Below are 13,245 nucleotides of genomic sequence, written 5' to 3' on the forward strand. Positions count from 1 at the left end.
GTTTTACCTTTTTTTTCAGCCACTCAATTTGTTCTTCCTTGAACCATTACCGGTATATCATGTATTAGTCCCAGATATATCTATCTATTTTTCAATTTGTTTCAGGCCCCCATTTAATTCCTAGTTCTGTAATTTAAATTTTGAAGTAGAGGGCATATGGTAAAAGAAATGCTATCCATCTATAATTCAATTTTAGCATTATCAAGAAGAGAGGTGATGATTTGTTTATGATATTTCTTTTAACAATAAAGAAATGACTGATTTTTTGTAAGTCAAAGTATATATCAAGGATTTATATAGTAAGACTATATACTAGAAATCCTTGTATATATTATCAAATCTCCTCATTTAAAAAAATAAAAGCAACAATATCAATTCACATGATATAAAATTATTTTTTATTGAACCCTTTTCACACTCTCTTCCCTCAGTTTTCCTTCTTTCTTTTTTTTTTGCTTATTATTTGTCCTTTTTAAAAACAAAAGGCACAATAAAGATTCATGATTAATTGATATAAGTATTATTACATGCATACTATTCTGACACAAATCAAGAGTCTTTATGATATTTATTCAATGTCACTATGCCAGTTTTACTAATACTAATCTGATCAGAACTACTCAGCCGTTAATTATATCATGAATGAGCTGTCATAATTATTCCCCACGAGGAGCCTTAATAGTAAGATTTTACAAATCGTATTCATTCGCACTACAAAATATAGTGCACTGAAGTCCCTTTTTTAATTGGATTTTGTTAATCGCTAAGATAACAGCGAAAGTTAACGTATGCTATGTTTTTGAATATTTGTAAACATTTGGTAACGTTGCCATTGTTTTCGCACGGTAATTAATGCACAAGCACCTGCTCTTTCGATGATTTATTTTCCATATTTGGAACATTGTGGCTAGTGTTTCCATGGATTAACCAATCAGAGTGTAGTGATTTAAAATTTTCTCATAAAGGACAACCAATCGTAGCTGAGTAATTTGAATCTATTACTGTTCTTTGTCCAGTGGGTTGAACGTGGATCCGACATTTTTTTTCACCTGTGTCTTTACTTCCTGGATTTTTGCATGTTTTTGGGAAATACTGGAATACACAACTAAAGACCAAAAGTGACAGTCATCAAGTCAGGTAATACTTACACATAATTCCATAATTTTTGCATTATTGTTTTCGATGAAATGTTATTTTGGAGCTCAGCCAAAAATTTTACTATATGACCTAAATATTTACAACCACAAAAAAAATGTCTACCGCTCATTCCATTCAAATTTTGCTTGAAAATGATGAAGCATATAATATTTTGTATCGGGAACAACAAAGTAAAATGATTTCAACATTGTCAATGTATTGTTACACAAAATACACAAGGTGTAAATAGTAATTCTTTCACTGTCAGAAAATACAAATTACAATGATACATGTATAAATTTTGAAACCAGAAATATCAAAATAGTGCATATATATACAAATTATATTCAGAAAGTTGCAAACCAAATATTTCCGAACCCGTGAAAGGGTTCAAGTCTACCCTCTCCTCAAATCCAAACCATTGTTGGAAATTTTAAATATTTAGATAAGGGTTTGTATTGCCTAAAGTTGTAGTTATTTTGTCATGTGTGTGTATTGTCCTCAGGATTTTGATTTGTAGCCCCTTTCGATACTGGTATCTTCTACTTTTTAATTTTCTTCTTAGTGACAGGACACTGAAAATATAAATAAGTTCACAGGTTTGCATCGTGTGTTTTACAAAATGACTTCTAGGTTTATTTCAATATTGCATGTTTTTGTAACTTAAATTCTGTTATAGATATACAATTGTCATTGTTAGACAATATTACTTAGAATCTGGACATGCACATTTTTTCCATATTATTTAAAAATATAGTTTTATGTTTTTGTCTTCTTGAGAAATTTGGTGAAACATGTTGAAAATATATAAATTGTCTTTATTACATCATTATATCATTGTGTTGTCTTTTGTAGAAACTCTGCTGAATATAAATTAGCCAGAATGATGGCAAGTATGCCTTACCCTAATGTGAATGACATGGATTTTCTGGATTCGGTTTCTTTGGACAATGATCTACAGAAGGAGATGGAAAAAATTCTCCAAGGATCAGACAAATTTACTTTTGATAATTATCTTTCATCTGGAACTGAAAGTAGCAATCATGGTTTTAATTTTGACACTAGTGCTACAATAGATGAATGGATTCAAAACTTTCAGTGCGAAGATGTCACAAAATTCAATCAAAACTTATTGGACAATTCATTTGAAATAGAAAACAATAACCCAAATTTGTTAGTTAATCCACAGAATGTGCTACAACAGACATTTGTACGACCTTTCAGAAGGGTCACACAACCAGAACCAGTAACAGTTAAAGTAGAAGCAACAGAAGACGATGTGGTTGTACACCAAGTGCCAAACACCCATTTTCAACATCCGTCTACTCAAACAGACAATGTACGAAGTTTTGTAAAGATTCAACCCGCTGGATCACAACGTAACTTCACCCTATCGCATTCAAATGTAAATATAAACAATAACACGATTACCCATGTGCAGAATTTCAAACAGCAAGAAGGTTCACCATCTCAAAGATCTCCCGTCCTGGTCAAGCATTTACATAATGGAATTAGTACGACACAACCAAATAATTTCTCATATTCATCATCCAGCGGTCAAAATATTCCAAATGTGCCAAATTCTAGTGACTCTGTTGATAAAGTCTTCCCTAAACCTGTTTATTCGTATAGCTGTTTAATCTCAATGGCGCTGAAGAATAGTAAGAATGGAAGTTTGCCTGTCAGTGAAATCTACAACTTTATGATGTAAGTGCTATATTTTAAGGTTAAATTTAACAATCTTGGATCTTATTTTACTTTAAATCTAGAATATGTGCATGTACTCATAACACATCAGATACATAAATGGACATTTATTCTTGCTATAATATTAGTACTTTATGAAATAGTACCCTTGGTCTGCAGTTGTTAGATAACCATTGCCATACATGGTTGTACATCTCAGCAATTCATTTATTTGGTAAACTGAAGTTGAATTTTTTTTTAACACAAACTTGGTATTTTTTACAGAATTTTAATTTTACCCCTTCAAAGAATTTTGACTGTGATATAGAATGTAAAACATGCTGTATGTAAAAACAGTATGCGGTATAACAGTCAGATGATGTGACAATACAACAATGTATCTTACTTCTCCAAGAAAATGGATGTATTAAAAAAAGACAACAGTAAACAGATACAAATGAAGTTTGGCATTGTTCAGGCACAAGTTTGATGGCATTTGACCAACATGCACACAACACCTAGCCTTTACCTATATATTGAACAGATATATCATGTTAATTAAGGAGGGGTAATTGCGAAAAATACCAGTCGAGAGAATGTTAAATTTCGCGAGCCGTAAGGCGAGGGAAATTCATTCTCAAGACTGGTATTTTTCGCAAATACCCCTCAAGAACATGCTATATCTGTTTAATTGCACCGAATGTTAATGTACAAAACCCATTGATGATCGTGACATTACTAGCGTCCAGTCGGATAGAGTATTTTTTGGCAAATACCACGGCAGAGATGGTTAGAAAGGCATATACTTTTTGCATATACCCCGGCCCTGTTAAATATGAACGATATTCATTTGATAAAAGTAAATTGGTGAAAAATACACTGGCTATCAACCAATCAAAACCCAGGATTCTTTCATAAGGTGTAATTAATATGCTAAACCATATGTTATAAAAATATAATTCAGTTAACTTATAAACATACACATGACGTTGATTACATGGTGTAGGAGAACCTTTGAATAAAAAATTCACAATTCATACCATCATTGTATAATGCCAGTAATTAACATCTTATGTATAATGTTTTGTACCCAACCTGTTAAAACTAGTATACATGCATTATAAGTTATGTATTAAACTTATCTCTTATTTATTGTAAATTCAGAAATTATTGCGAGGTTTTAATTTAATAATGCAAATATTGCGACAGGGTGAGTAACGCAATAATAAGAACTCACATTTTGGTATCTTAAAGACAATCTTTATGCAGATTTTTTTTTAAATCGCAATAATTAAACTCGCATTCTTGTCCATTCTTTGAAATTCGCAATAATAAATGTGCACAATAATTTCGCTATTTACAGTAATAAGATTTGATTAGATACAATTTGAATTTCACATAAGGGGGAAGCATGACAGTGAATTAAATTTTCCATATGTACTTTAAGGGTATGTATGTGAATGAATTTTCCACATGAGTAATTCTGTGGAATGTTATTATATACATGTGATAAAACTCTGTTGCTGTCAAAGTTTGACAGGTCACTTACAATTTAATTAGATTATCTCCACTAATCTAATTAACACTTGACAGTTTTATAATACATTGTTGATTGGATTGTTGTGGTCTGATGATCAAACTGGTTTATAGGTATTATAGTCCCTAAACTTAAGTTAAAATCATTCATAATACTTATGAATATAGAAATCAAATTTGATTTGGTTGGTTTGTTTTTGTGGTAATGTTTATTATGTCATTTCTTACATATACATATATACTACATGTAGAAAGAATTCATGTGAAAACAGAAGGAAACAAATTCCTTTAAAAAAACTGTACTGACTTTATTTTGTACTTTATAATGATATGATAATATATAATCTTTATTGCAAAATTACACCCATAAGGGTCAAGCAATACAAACACTCATATGGTTATTTTTTTTGTAGTTCATCAATACTAATTTATTTAGAATTATTAGTATTCTGCATGGATTTTTTATTGCTTATTGGTCATCATATCAAGTTTTATATAAACAGTGCAGTACAAAGTTGTCTCAATTTTCCTTTACATACCCTTTTTATATAAATTTTCCCAACCTTGATGTTTAACACTTGCTCCATTTATTCCCTTAAGCATTTAAGCACCTGCCTTTTTGCATGGCCTTGTATTTGTTTTTGGATAATAGTCTAATAATTAATATGATTTATTTATTTCTTTCAGAACCCATTTCCCCTACTTTAAAACAGCCCCAGATGGTTGGAAGGTAAGTCTATACAGAAGTCAATTAACATGTAGAACAGGTGTAATAAATATTTGAATTGATTGGTCAATCATTGTCACATGGCTAGGTTTTAAACTACAGGTGCAAATTTCAAATATCACTTTGTCATTTTATCATTCATTTTATTGTGTAAAATTACTCATTGGAACACTAGTATAGTAAAAAGTATTAGCTTAGTACACAAAGGATTTCATAAATCAAGTTTATTTATAGATCTAGTCAGATTATTTATATATACTAATGGGGTTCCCTGAGGGGTTTCCAGGGTCACGAAGAAGATTAAGTTGTTAACATTGTGGGAAATTAGTATTGTGATTATTCTCAATTGATGATTATAAAAAAAACGAGTTGTTATTTTATATTATAATGTATATCTTTATTGTCATGTAAACTTATTTAGGTTGTGACTAAACAAAACAAACAATCATAATATAGTAACGAAATAACAATTGTAGCTATTATAAATGAATACATGGCATAAAATTATAAGACTTCTGCCCTCATTTCTAATGACTGTCTTATAAAGGAGCCAATAGTTTTAAGATGTTCCATGATTTTATATTAATATAATATTATAATTATATATAAAACAAAATATCAACTCACAAATAGAAAAAATACAAGAGAAATCAAATAAACTTGGGACTATTGTAATAAGTATAATAGTCCTAGAATAACCATAACTTTTTAGAATGAGGTTTGATTTTTTAAGAAAGAAAAACGAGACAAGCAAAGTTTAATTGATATAACTTATTCACATATATGGTGCTAAATTAAGAAGTTATATTGAGTTTCTAATTTATTTTGTTTCAGAATTCTGTACGTCACAATCTATCCCTTAATAAGTGCTTTGCTAAAGTTGATACCCCCAAGTTAAATGGGAATGCCAAGAAAGGTTGTTTGTGGGCTCTTAACCCTGAAAAGATTGAAAAGATGGAAGATGAAATAGCTAAACATAGAAAGAAAGATTTGGAAGCCATTAAACTGAGTATGTCAATGCCAGGTATGTATTATAAATCCATAGTTTGCTGCAGACAAAATTTTGTAGAGAAGATTTATTTTATGGGAACAAAAAGTCTTATTTTGAATTTTTGAAACATGATAATATTTCCTGTGATTTTAATATTAATTGGTCTTATTAAGTATTATGTGGACAAGAGTGTTAGGTATTTTACACTTCAAACAGTTAAGATAGACATCAAAGAGAAAATATTGATCTGATTAAATGATTAGATATGCCTAAAGGGATATAACTCTATCTGGACAAAGAACACAAATTCTCCCATGGAATGTTGTAATTAATGAGGGTTTAATTGATAGGTAAATACGTACTTTGATGTATATGTAGACACAATGATTATTTTATGATATCATGAAAATACTGTTATTAAATAATTTTGTTTAGATTATTTGGTCTAAATTTTATTTTAATATTCTATATTATAAACGTGATAAAAAATATAAAAAGTTATAGTTTTCTATTACAAAAAATAAAAAAAGATGTGTAAAAATATATAATTCAATTTTAAGAGTATACAATTGAAGTACTACAACAAAATGTATTATACAAGGCAAAAACTTAAACTGTAACCAGTGAAATGATTTAAAAGAAAACCATAATTTTGTTGGATCAATTAAATCCCCACTGGTAACCCCATTTAATCAGGACAGGTATAACAATGGTAGTACAACTGACAGATGGAGTTTGACACTTCTTAGATAAAAATAATACAAAGGTTTTCATTGGACAAAGCCTTTGTTTACATTAATTCACAGGTTTCCAATAGACAAGTGTCGACCAGGAATGTAAATATTTATATTTATTTTTCTTTTGAATAAAGATTGTATCAGAATTCAAATAGATAAAAAGTTTTTAATACTTTACATTTTTATTAGGAACAAAGAAGCATAGACCCAACCCCCCAGAAAAATAAAAAAATAAATAAAATGGACAAATTAAGATCTTCTACTTCATGAATTTATTCTCTGTCAATTATAAAAGGCAGTACTGCCAAGTTTTCATGATGCAAATGGTGAGATTTGGCAAAAATTGTAGAGATCAAAGGAAAATGCTGCCACTTAAGCATGAAAATGTGCGAGTCTCATGCTAATACTGTGAATTAGTGTGAGACTTAGAATCCCTGATAAGGAATAAATAAAAGCTTGTGAATTTCAAGTGCTCTACCTCCTACATTTTAATCAGCCTGATGAATTCTAAATTCAAGTTTAAATAGGTGTTGTATGCAAACTTTTTCACGTCATGTGGAACAATTTCAACATCAATCAATATCCCTTCATCATTTTCAAATATGCAAAGTTTTGTTGAATTTTGTGTTTTTTACGACCTGAAAACTCTGGAAAAACCTCAATATCAAGGAATAAGCTATATCTCACTTGAAATAAATTTGCCTCTAATGCTAAAAAAATATGGATCTGTTTCCTGCCTCTAGACATATCCTATGTTTGTCTGCTGACCCTCAAACAATTTATTACCTGACAAAAATAATATTGATGAAATTACTTTTGTGTCCACTAAGGAGACTACAAATACTATTTTTGATGACTATTTTGTCAATGTTTTGACAAAACTGTCCAAAATCAAGTTGTCAGGACATTGGAAATTGCAAAATCTCTGTCACACATGTAGGAATTATTGTATGTTTAGGGTAAATTAAGACAAAAGCCTGATTTATTCCTCAATATATGATGTCAATAAGAACTTTTGTTTCTGACCCGCAGACATCCCTCAGACAGGTGCGACAGGAAGTTCTATAAACAAAAAATGTTATGTCTAAGAAAATGTCAAGAAGATTTTGCGAACCATCAACTTGAAATATTATGGGCTTGTTTTACCTCTGAATGTTTTGATGAAAAGTTACCAATTACAAATGAAATAATGTATCTTCTTACAGTGTAAAACATGTAGGAGTGGTAAATATATTAAATAATAGGGGGATAATAGAAGTTTAAATAAAAAAAGTAACCTTTAAATTTTTCAGAAAAATTAGAATTAATAGAAGCTGGTAAAGCTGGGCCTGTTGGTGGTGATCCACCTAGTCCACGATGTTCCACGCCTCACACACCTAAAGAGACAGCTGAATACCTGATAAATGACATACCCACAATAGACGGCAGCATGCAAATGGACCACTCTCTTACAGATATTAGTCTACAGGTAAGGTTACAAGTTACTCACAGATATTAGTCTACAGTTAATGTTACAAATTACAGAAATTTTTTCAGAAACACCAAAAAAATGACGGTAGTAATGGGATTTCATGTGTGGTGATTTAATGTAAATCGTTAAAAATTATAAAAAAAACTGTGTTTGATAATCAGAGATACGTATGAGGTTATTATCCTCTTACTCTGGGTTGTCACTATATCATTATTTTAAGTCAAAGTTTAAAAAAAATCTAAACTTGATGTCATTTCCTTGCTCTATTTTGTCATGAGGACTGACATAATAAACCATATAGCAATAAAATGTCATCTTCTTACTGTTGGACTTACAATGGCCTTCAACAATTTTTAGTGAGAACAGTGCTTACTTGATCTTTATATATGATGATTATGCTTTATATCTCAGAATGGACTTTGGGATGATTCGGGAGAAATCAATGTTGTAGATTTACCAATGACCACACCAACACTTTCTACAAGTCATGTGACTCTGTCAGCGTCCACCGCTACCATTCCTGTAAAGATATCATTAGGTAAGAAAAGGGAATATATTGAAAATATCAAAGGCCACATACAAACCGATATTGATTTAAATTGCTTCGTATGTATACACATTCTAATTCACTTCTGACCATTATGTTGACCAGTATACTTACGAACAAGGGAAATAATTTGTATTCAATTGTTATTTTCAAATCAGATTCAGGCCTTCGGAAGTGAGTTTCTAGAAAGCCTAAAGTGTCCATGTCATATGGTTTATAATGGTGTACTAGATTGTTAAAGGAAAAATTCATGTAAAGATCTCAATGGGAACAAAATCTTGACATTTACTACACAAAAATTTTAAATGATGGGCAAACATTCTTTGTTGATAAGATTTTTTTATTTAAAATATATTGTTCACAACAGGCTAATATTTTTAAGTTAATGGCATGATGTTGCTTTGTTTTCACTCAAAATATTTTCTTCAGCTTCATGTTTAACTTATCATCTACATTTATTTTTCAGCCAATGGAGCAGTATATCAGGGAAATTTTGCCTGTACAGCATCACCAATGACTTCTGGGAATTCCTCTCAAATACCGTCCTATGTGTTATCAGCACAAATCTAGTCACCATAAAGTGTTCATACAACCATTCCATGTTAACCAAGGGAGCAGTCATTTACAACGAACTCATTGTTGATTTTAAATTGTTATTTCATAGATGACTGTGTATTTCAAAGGTTATAGTAAAATAACACTTTTGAGATGTTTAAAATTGTTAAAGACAAATGAATTCTATAGTCTGTAAAATATTAATGTATTGAATAAATCAGTTATGTGTGCTTTGCATAATTTTCAGTAAAGATAAAAGATTAGCAAATATTTATAATGGCTTATTTTAATTTATTTTCTGTGGTTGCTTTATTACTAAAAACTGTATCAATATTTTTTTCACCAGTAAGAATAGGTCAAATTTGCATATTATAGTAATATAAATGGTGAAGTGAAATTGTGCCAATTTCTGATTTTTGTAAAATTGAGAAATCTAAATTAATGCCAACCAGGTTATTTTCAATAGGTATTCTTAAATTTTGAATAAGAAATCAAATGGATACAATATTAGTCTAGTGACATTTTTCACAGTTATAAAAACGGCATATTAATAAAACAGAGAATACATTTATTCACAATCTGTTACTGTTATTAAAGAAAGATTTTCCGTTTAAATATTATTACATCATAAACTTAGCACAACATATCCATTAAGGATGTATTAGGTTTGATCTCAATATGACCTTCTAGTGAAGTTTTGTTTTATTAAGCCTGTATATATTGCTTGGATGCAGAAACACTGTCAATGTGCACGTAGGGGTAAGAATCCCTATCCTTGAGAATCAAACCTCGTTAATTTAGAAATGGGAAAACAATCTTTGTTCATAAATAAAATTTTGAACTAATAACTTTTTGCCTTTTTAACCCACATTAGCCTGCTGTTAATATTGCTACATGTATTTGAAAAAGCTCATAAAGCTTCCACAGTTAGCTCCCTTGAGTGAATGTTGTATATTTTATATTTTTTATATTTATTGATTTGTCAGAATAGCTCTCACCAGGCAGCTTATACATATAGTGTTATTACTAGATATATGACTGGGTTCACCTCTGCAACCTCTTTTATAAGTAGATTTAAAACTGGGGATTATTTGGGGTTCAATACCTTAACATTTGTTATAAATAGCTGTAGAAATAAGACTGGGGTCTGTTTTAGGGAACCTTTGTCTGTGTAAAAAATGCTTTCCTTTCATCCAAGAATATGTATTTTATATGTTATTTAATAAAAGTGCATAGCCAAGGCTCCGTGTTGAAGACCGTACTTTTGACCTATAATGGTTTACTTTTATAAATTTTGACTTGGATGGAGAGTTGTCTCATTGGCACTCATACCACATCTTCTTATATATCTATAGACCCATGAGAACGTTATCTTGTATGCAGAAACTGTTAAAAAAAACAAAATCAAGTATCCAATAAAAAATTTTTAAAATCCTCAAGCTGTTGAGATTGTTACCAATGAAATAAATGAATTCATAGCAAGTTGAAATGGAATTTTGCCTTTAGGATCTATAGTTGAAATAAATATTTTCTTCTGCTAAACTAATTGCACTACTAGAGGGCGTTTTATAAGTTCCTAAACAGAGGCCACCAAATTTGTAAGTCGATACATATTCTACTTCTGAAGACATGTAAAAGGGGAACCATTATATAATGCATTTATCATTGAACCCTACCATCAAATTCATAACAATGGATCTCATTTTAGTATACACAATATTTATAGGGCAAAATATCTTATAAATTGTTAATGTTGTTAATGGTGTATATATTTTGTCGATTATGGAGTGTAAATGTTTGTAAAATATTTTTTTACATTTCTAAGTCAGGTGATAGAAGTGTTCAGTACCGGGAGTGTTCAGTCAAATTTTTGTATACATGTATAATTTTGTATATACTTTGATAGAAATAATTTTCTTATACATATAAATCTTTTTGAAATTAGAAGATTTTAGAGTTTTTTTATGTGATTTATATTATTGAACATGCAGGGATTCATGTTGTGGAGATACTAGATTTAAAACAATTCTTTCATTTGAACATTGTCATGATTGTGTAAAATGTCGATTCAGATTGAGGGGTATTAAATATTTGTTTTCACTGAATAACTGCAGGATTGAGAGATGAAAATCATTAATAAACAGTCAGAAATACCAGCTAAATTTGGTTTGGCTTATATATGTTGTATTTGGAATTTTTTTTTTATTGAATTTCATATTTAACAAACTGGTCAAAGTATTGTTACAGGGTGCAAATTATTATAAAAAAATAACATGTTGTCCTGAAATTTCTGTAGATATATATATATTGAAAAACTGCATAGAGAAATTTTTCTGAATTTATATTTTAAATAACATCGGTGCAAAAAAAATTTGAATTGATTTTAGAAATTCCAGGAAATAAAAACTTTTAAAATGATCATTTACAAATACAATTAAGAATACATATGTGTGAATGTTGAGAAGAATTGTAAGCTATTTTCTAAATATTATGTTAGAGAATTGTAGGAAATAATGGTGCAACATTGAAGTAATTAATTGCAATTGTTAACAGCGAATTCTGGGAATTCATTATATTTATAAGTACAGTTATGATTAATATGATTATTGCCCTTGTGGAGCTCAATTTATATTTTACAGAACTAGCTTCGGTATGTAAGGGATCTAGGATGGTTGAAATTTACTTTTACAAGTCCGTCTAGCTGCTCTGTGAAATTATCTCCCCTCCCAAAAATTCTTTTGGTGAACATTTTGCATCTTGGCCTTTTTAAGCATTAATTATTCTTACTGTTGTAAAAATTGTTATTTTTGAGCAAAAATAATGTAAATAACCTGGAAAAAAGTGATTAATTAACTTATCCTGAAAAAGTAGATTTCTAAGTTAAAAAGAAGATGTTAGATGACTTTTGTCAATGTTTTTTCACTATATTTCTGTCAATTTTGCAAGTTTGAAGTGGACGGGAAGTAGAAAGTCTAAACACTGCAGTGTGATCTATTTTTAGATATTTGTTGTGTGATGTATATCTGCTACAGAATTATTGTTTTTATGATGTATATCTGGTACAGAATTTATTGTGTTTTAATTTTGTAAATATTTACGATGAACAAAAACAAACTAATAGTGCTTGTTCTTATATATATATACACCCTGTCCAAACATTTCTGTTGAAATTCTCTATTTTGACAGTACTACATTCATACTGGTTTAAAATTTAATTCAAAACATTTATCTGAACTGTTGAAATTAAAAATTTCATCAGCTTTCATTTGGTTTACAGTTTCAAAAACTGAATTTAGTGATAAATAATTTTCTACAAAATAAGAAATGTTTACTTTTTTCCATACACAGTATAGCGTTGTTTGTTTATAAGTAATGACAAACTTCATTGCAATTCGTTGTTTGAACTATCTTAGTCATGTTTGGAGATTTTTCTCATATTGCAGCTGACTTATTTGCCATTAAATTTATGTGTTCAGTATAAATGTATTTTATGACTTTTTTACTGAAAACTGTTAGAATATGTGTGTGAACTTATTAAATAATTTGGACTACATGATTTCTTTGTTTTTATTCGAGGTTAGACAACCTCTATGTTGTCAGCACCAGCCCACAAAGTCTGTTTCTCAGATACTATAAGCAATAGGTCAATTACAGTATATTTGCTCTTTGAAATCACTGTTGAATAGACACAGCATCAAAAGGGTTCCACTGACCTTGACCTCATATCATTGATCAATAATCAACATTAAAGTTTTCTTTGTAAGGTGATTGTAAAGTATACATGACTGTCAAACAGGGTTCATCTAATCTTGACCAAATTTTCATGGTTGCTTTGTCAACAACTTAAGAGTAATTGTG

At 29.8% G+C, this 13,245-nt stretch overlaps 1 protein-coding gene across 1 annotated transcript; it reads left to right on the forward strand.

The window, feature by feature from the left end:
- The first annotated feature begins 451 nt into the window (after nucleotides 1-451).
- Nucleotides 452-12,940, forward strand: LOC127706187 (forkhead box protein C2-like). Its single transcript, XM_052210670.1, has 7 exons — nucleotides 452-1,137; nucleotides 1,993-2,844; nucleotides 5,047-5,089; nucleotides 5,921-6,110; nucleotides 8,107-8,282; nucleotides 8,697-8,823; nucleotides 9,299-12,940. The coding sequence occupies exons 2-7, from the start codon at nucleotides 2,021-2,023 to the stop codon at nucleotides 9,400-9,402; spliced, it is 1,464 nt and encodes a 487-aa protein (XP_052066630.1). The 5' UTR covers nucleotides 452-1,137; nucleotides 1,993-2,020; the 3' UTR covers nucleotides 9,403-12,940.
- Nucleotides 12,941-13,245: the final 305 nt, after the last annotated feature.

This window comes from Mytilus californianus, unplaced genomic scaffold (assembly GCF_021869535.1).
Source record: "Mytilus californianus isolate M0D057914Y unplaced genomic scaffold, xbMytCali1.0.p SCAF_6, whole genome shotgun sequence".
Lineage (NCBI taxonomy): Eukaryota > Metazoa > Mollusca > Bivalvia > Mytilida > Mytilidae > Mytilus > Mytilus californianus.

What these genes read in the sequence shown, in the direction of transcription:
- LOC127706187 (XM_052210670.1), top strand. Translation starts at nt 2,021, where the DNA reads ATGATGGCAAGTATGCCTTACCCTAATGTGAATGACATGGATTTTCTG. An exon ending in CAGCCCCAGATGGTTGGAAG is followed by an intron (nt 5,090 to 5,920) that starts GTAAGTCTATAC and finishes ATTTTGTTTCAG; the next exon opens with AATTCTGTACGTCACAATCT. An exon ending in ACTGAGTATGTCAATGCCAG is followed by an intron (nt 6,111 to 8,106) that starts GTATGTATTATA and finishes TAAATTTTTCAG; the next exon opens with AAAAATTAGAATTAATAGAA.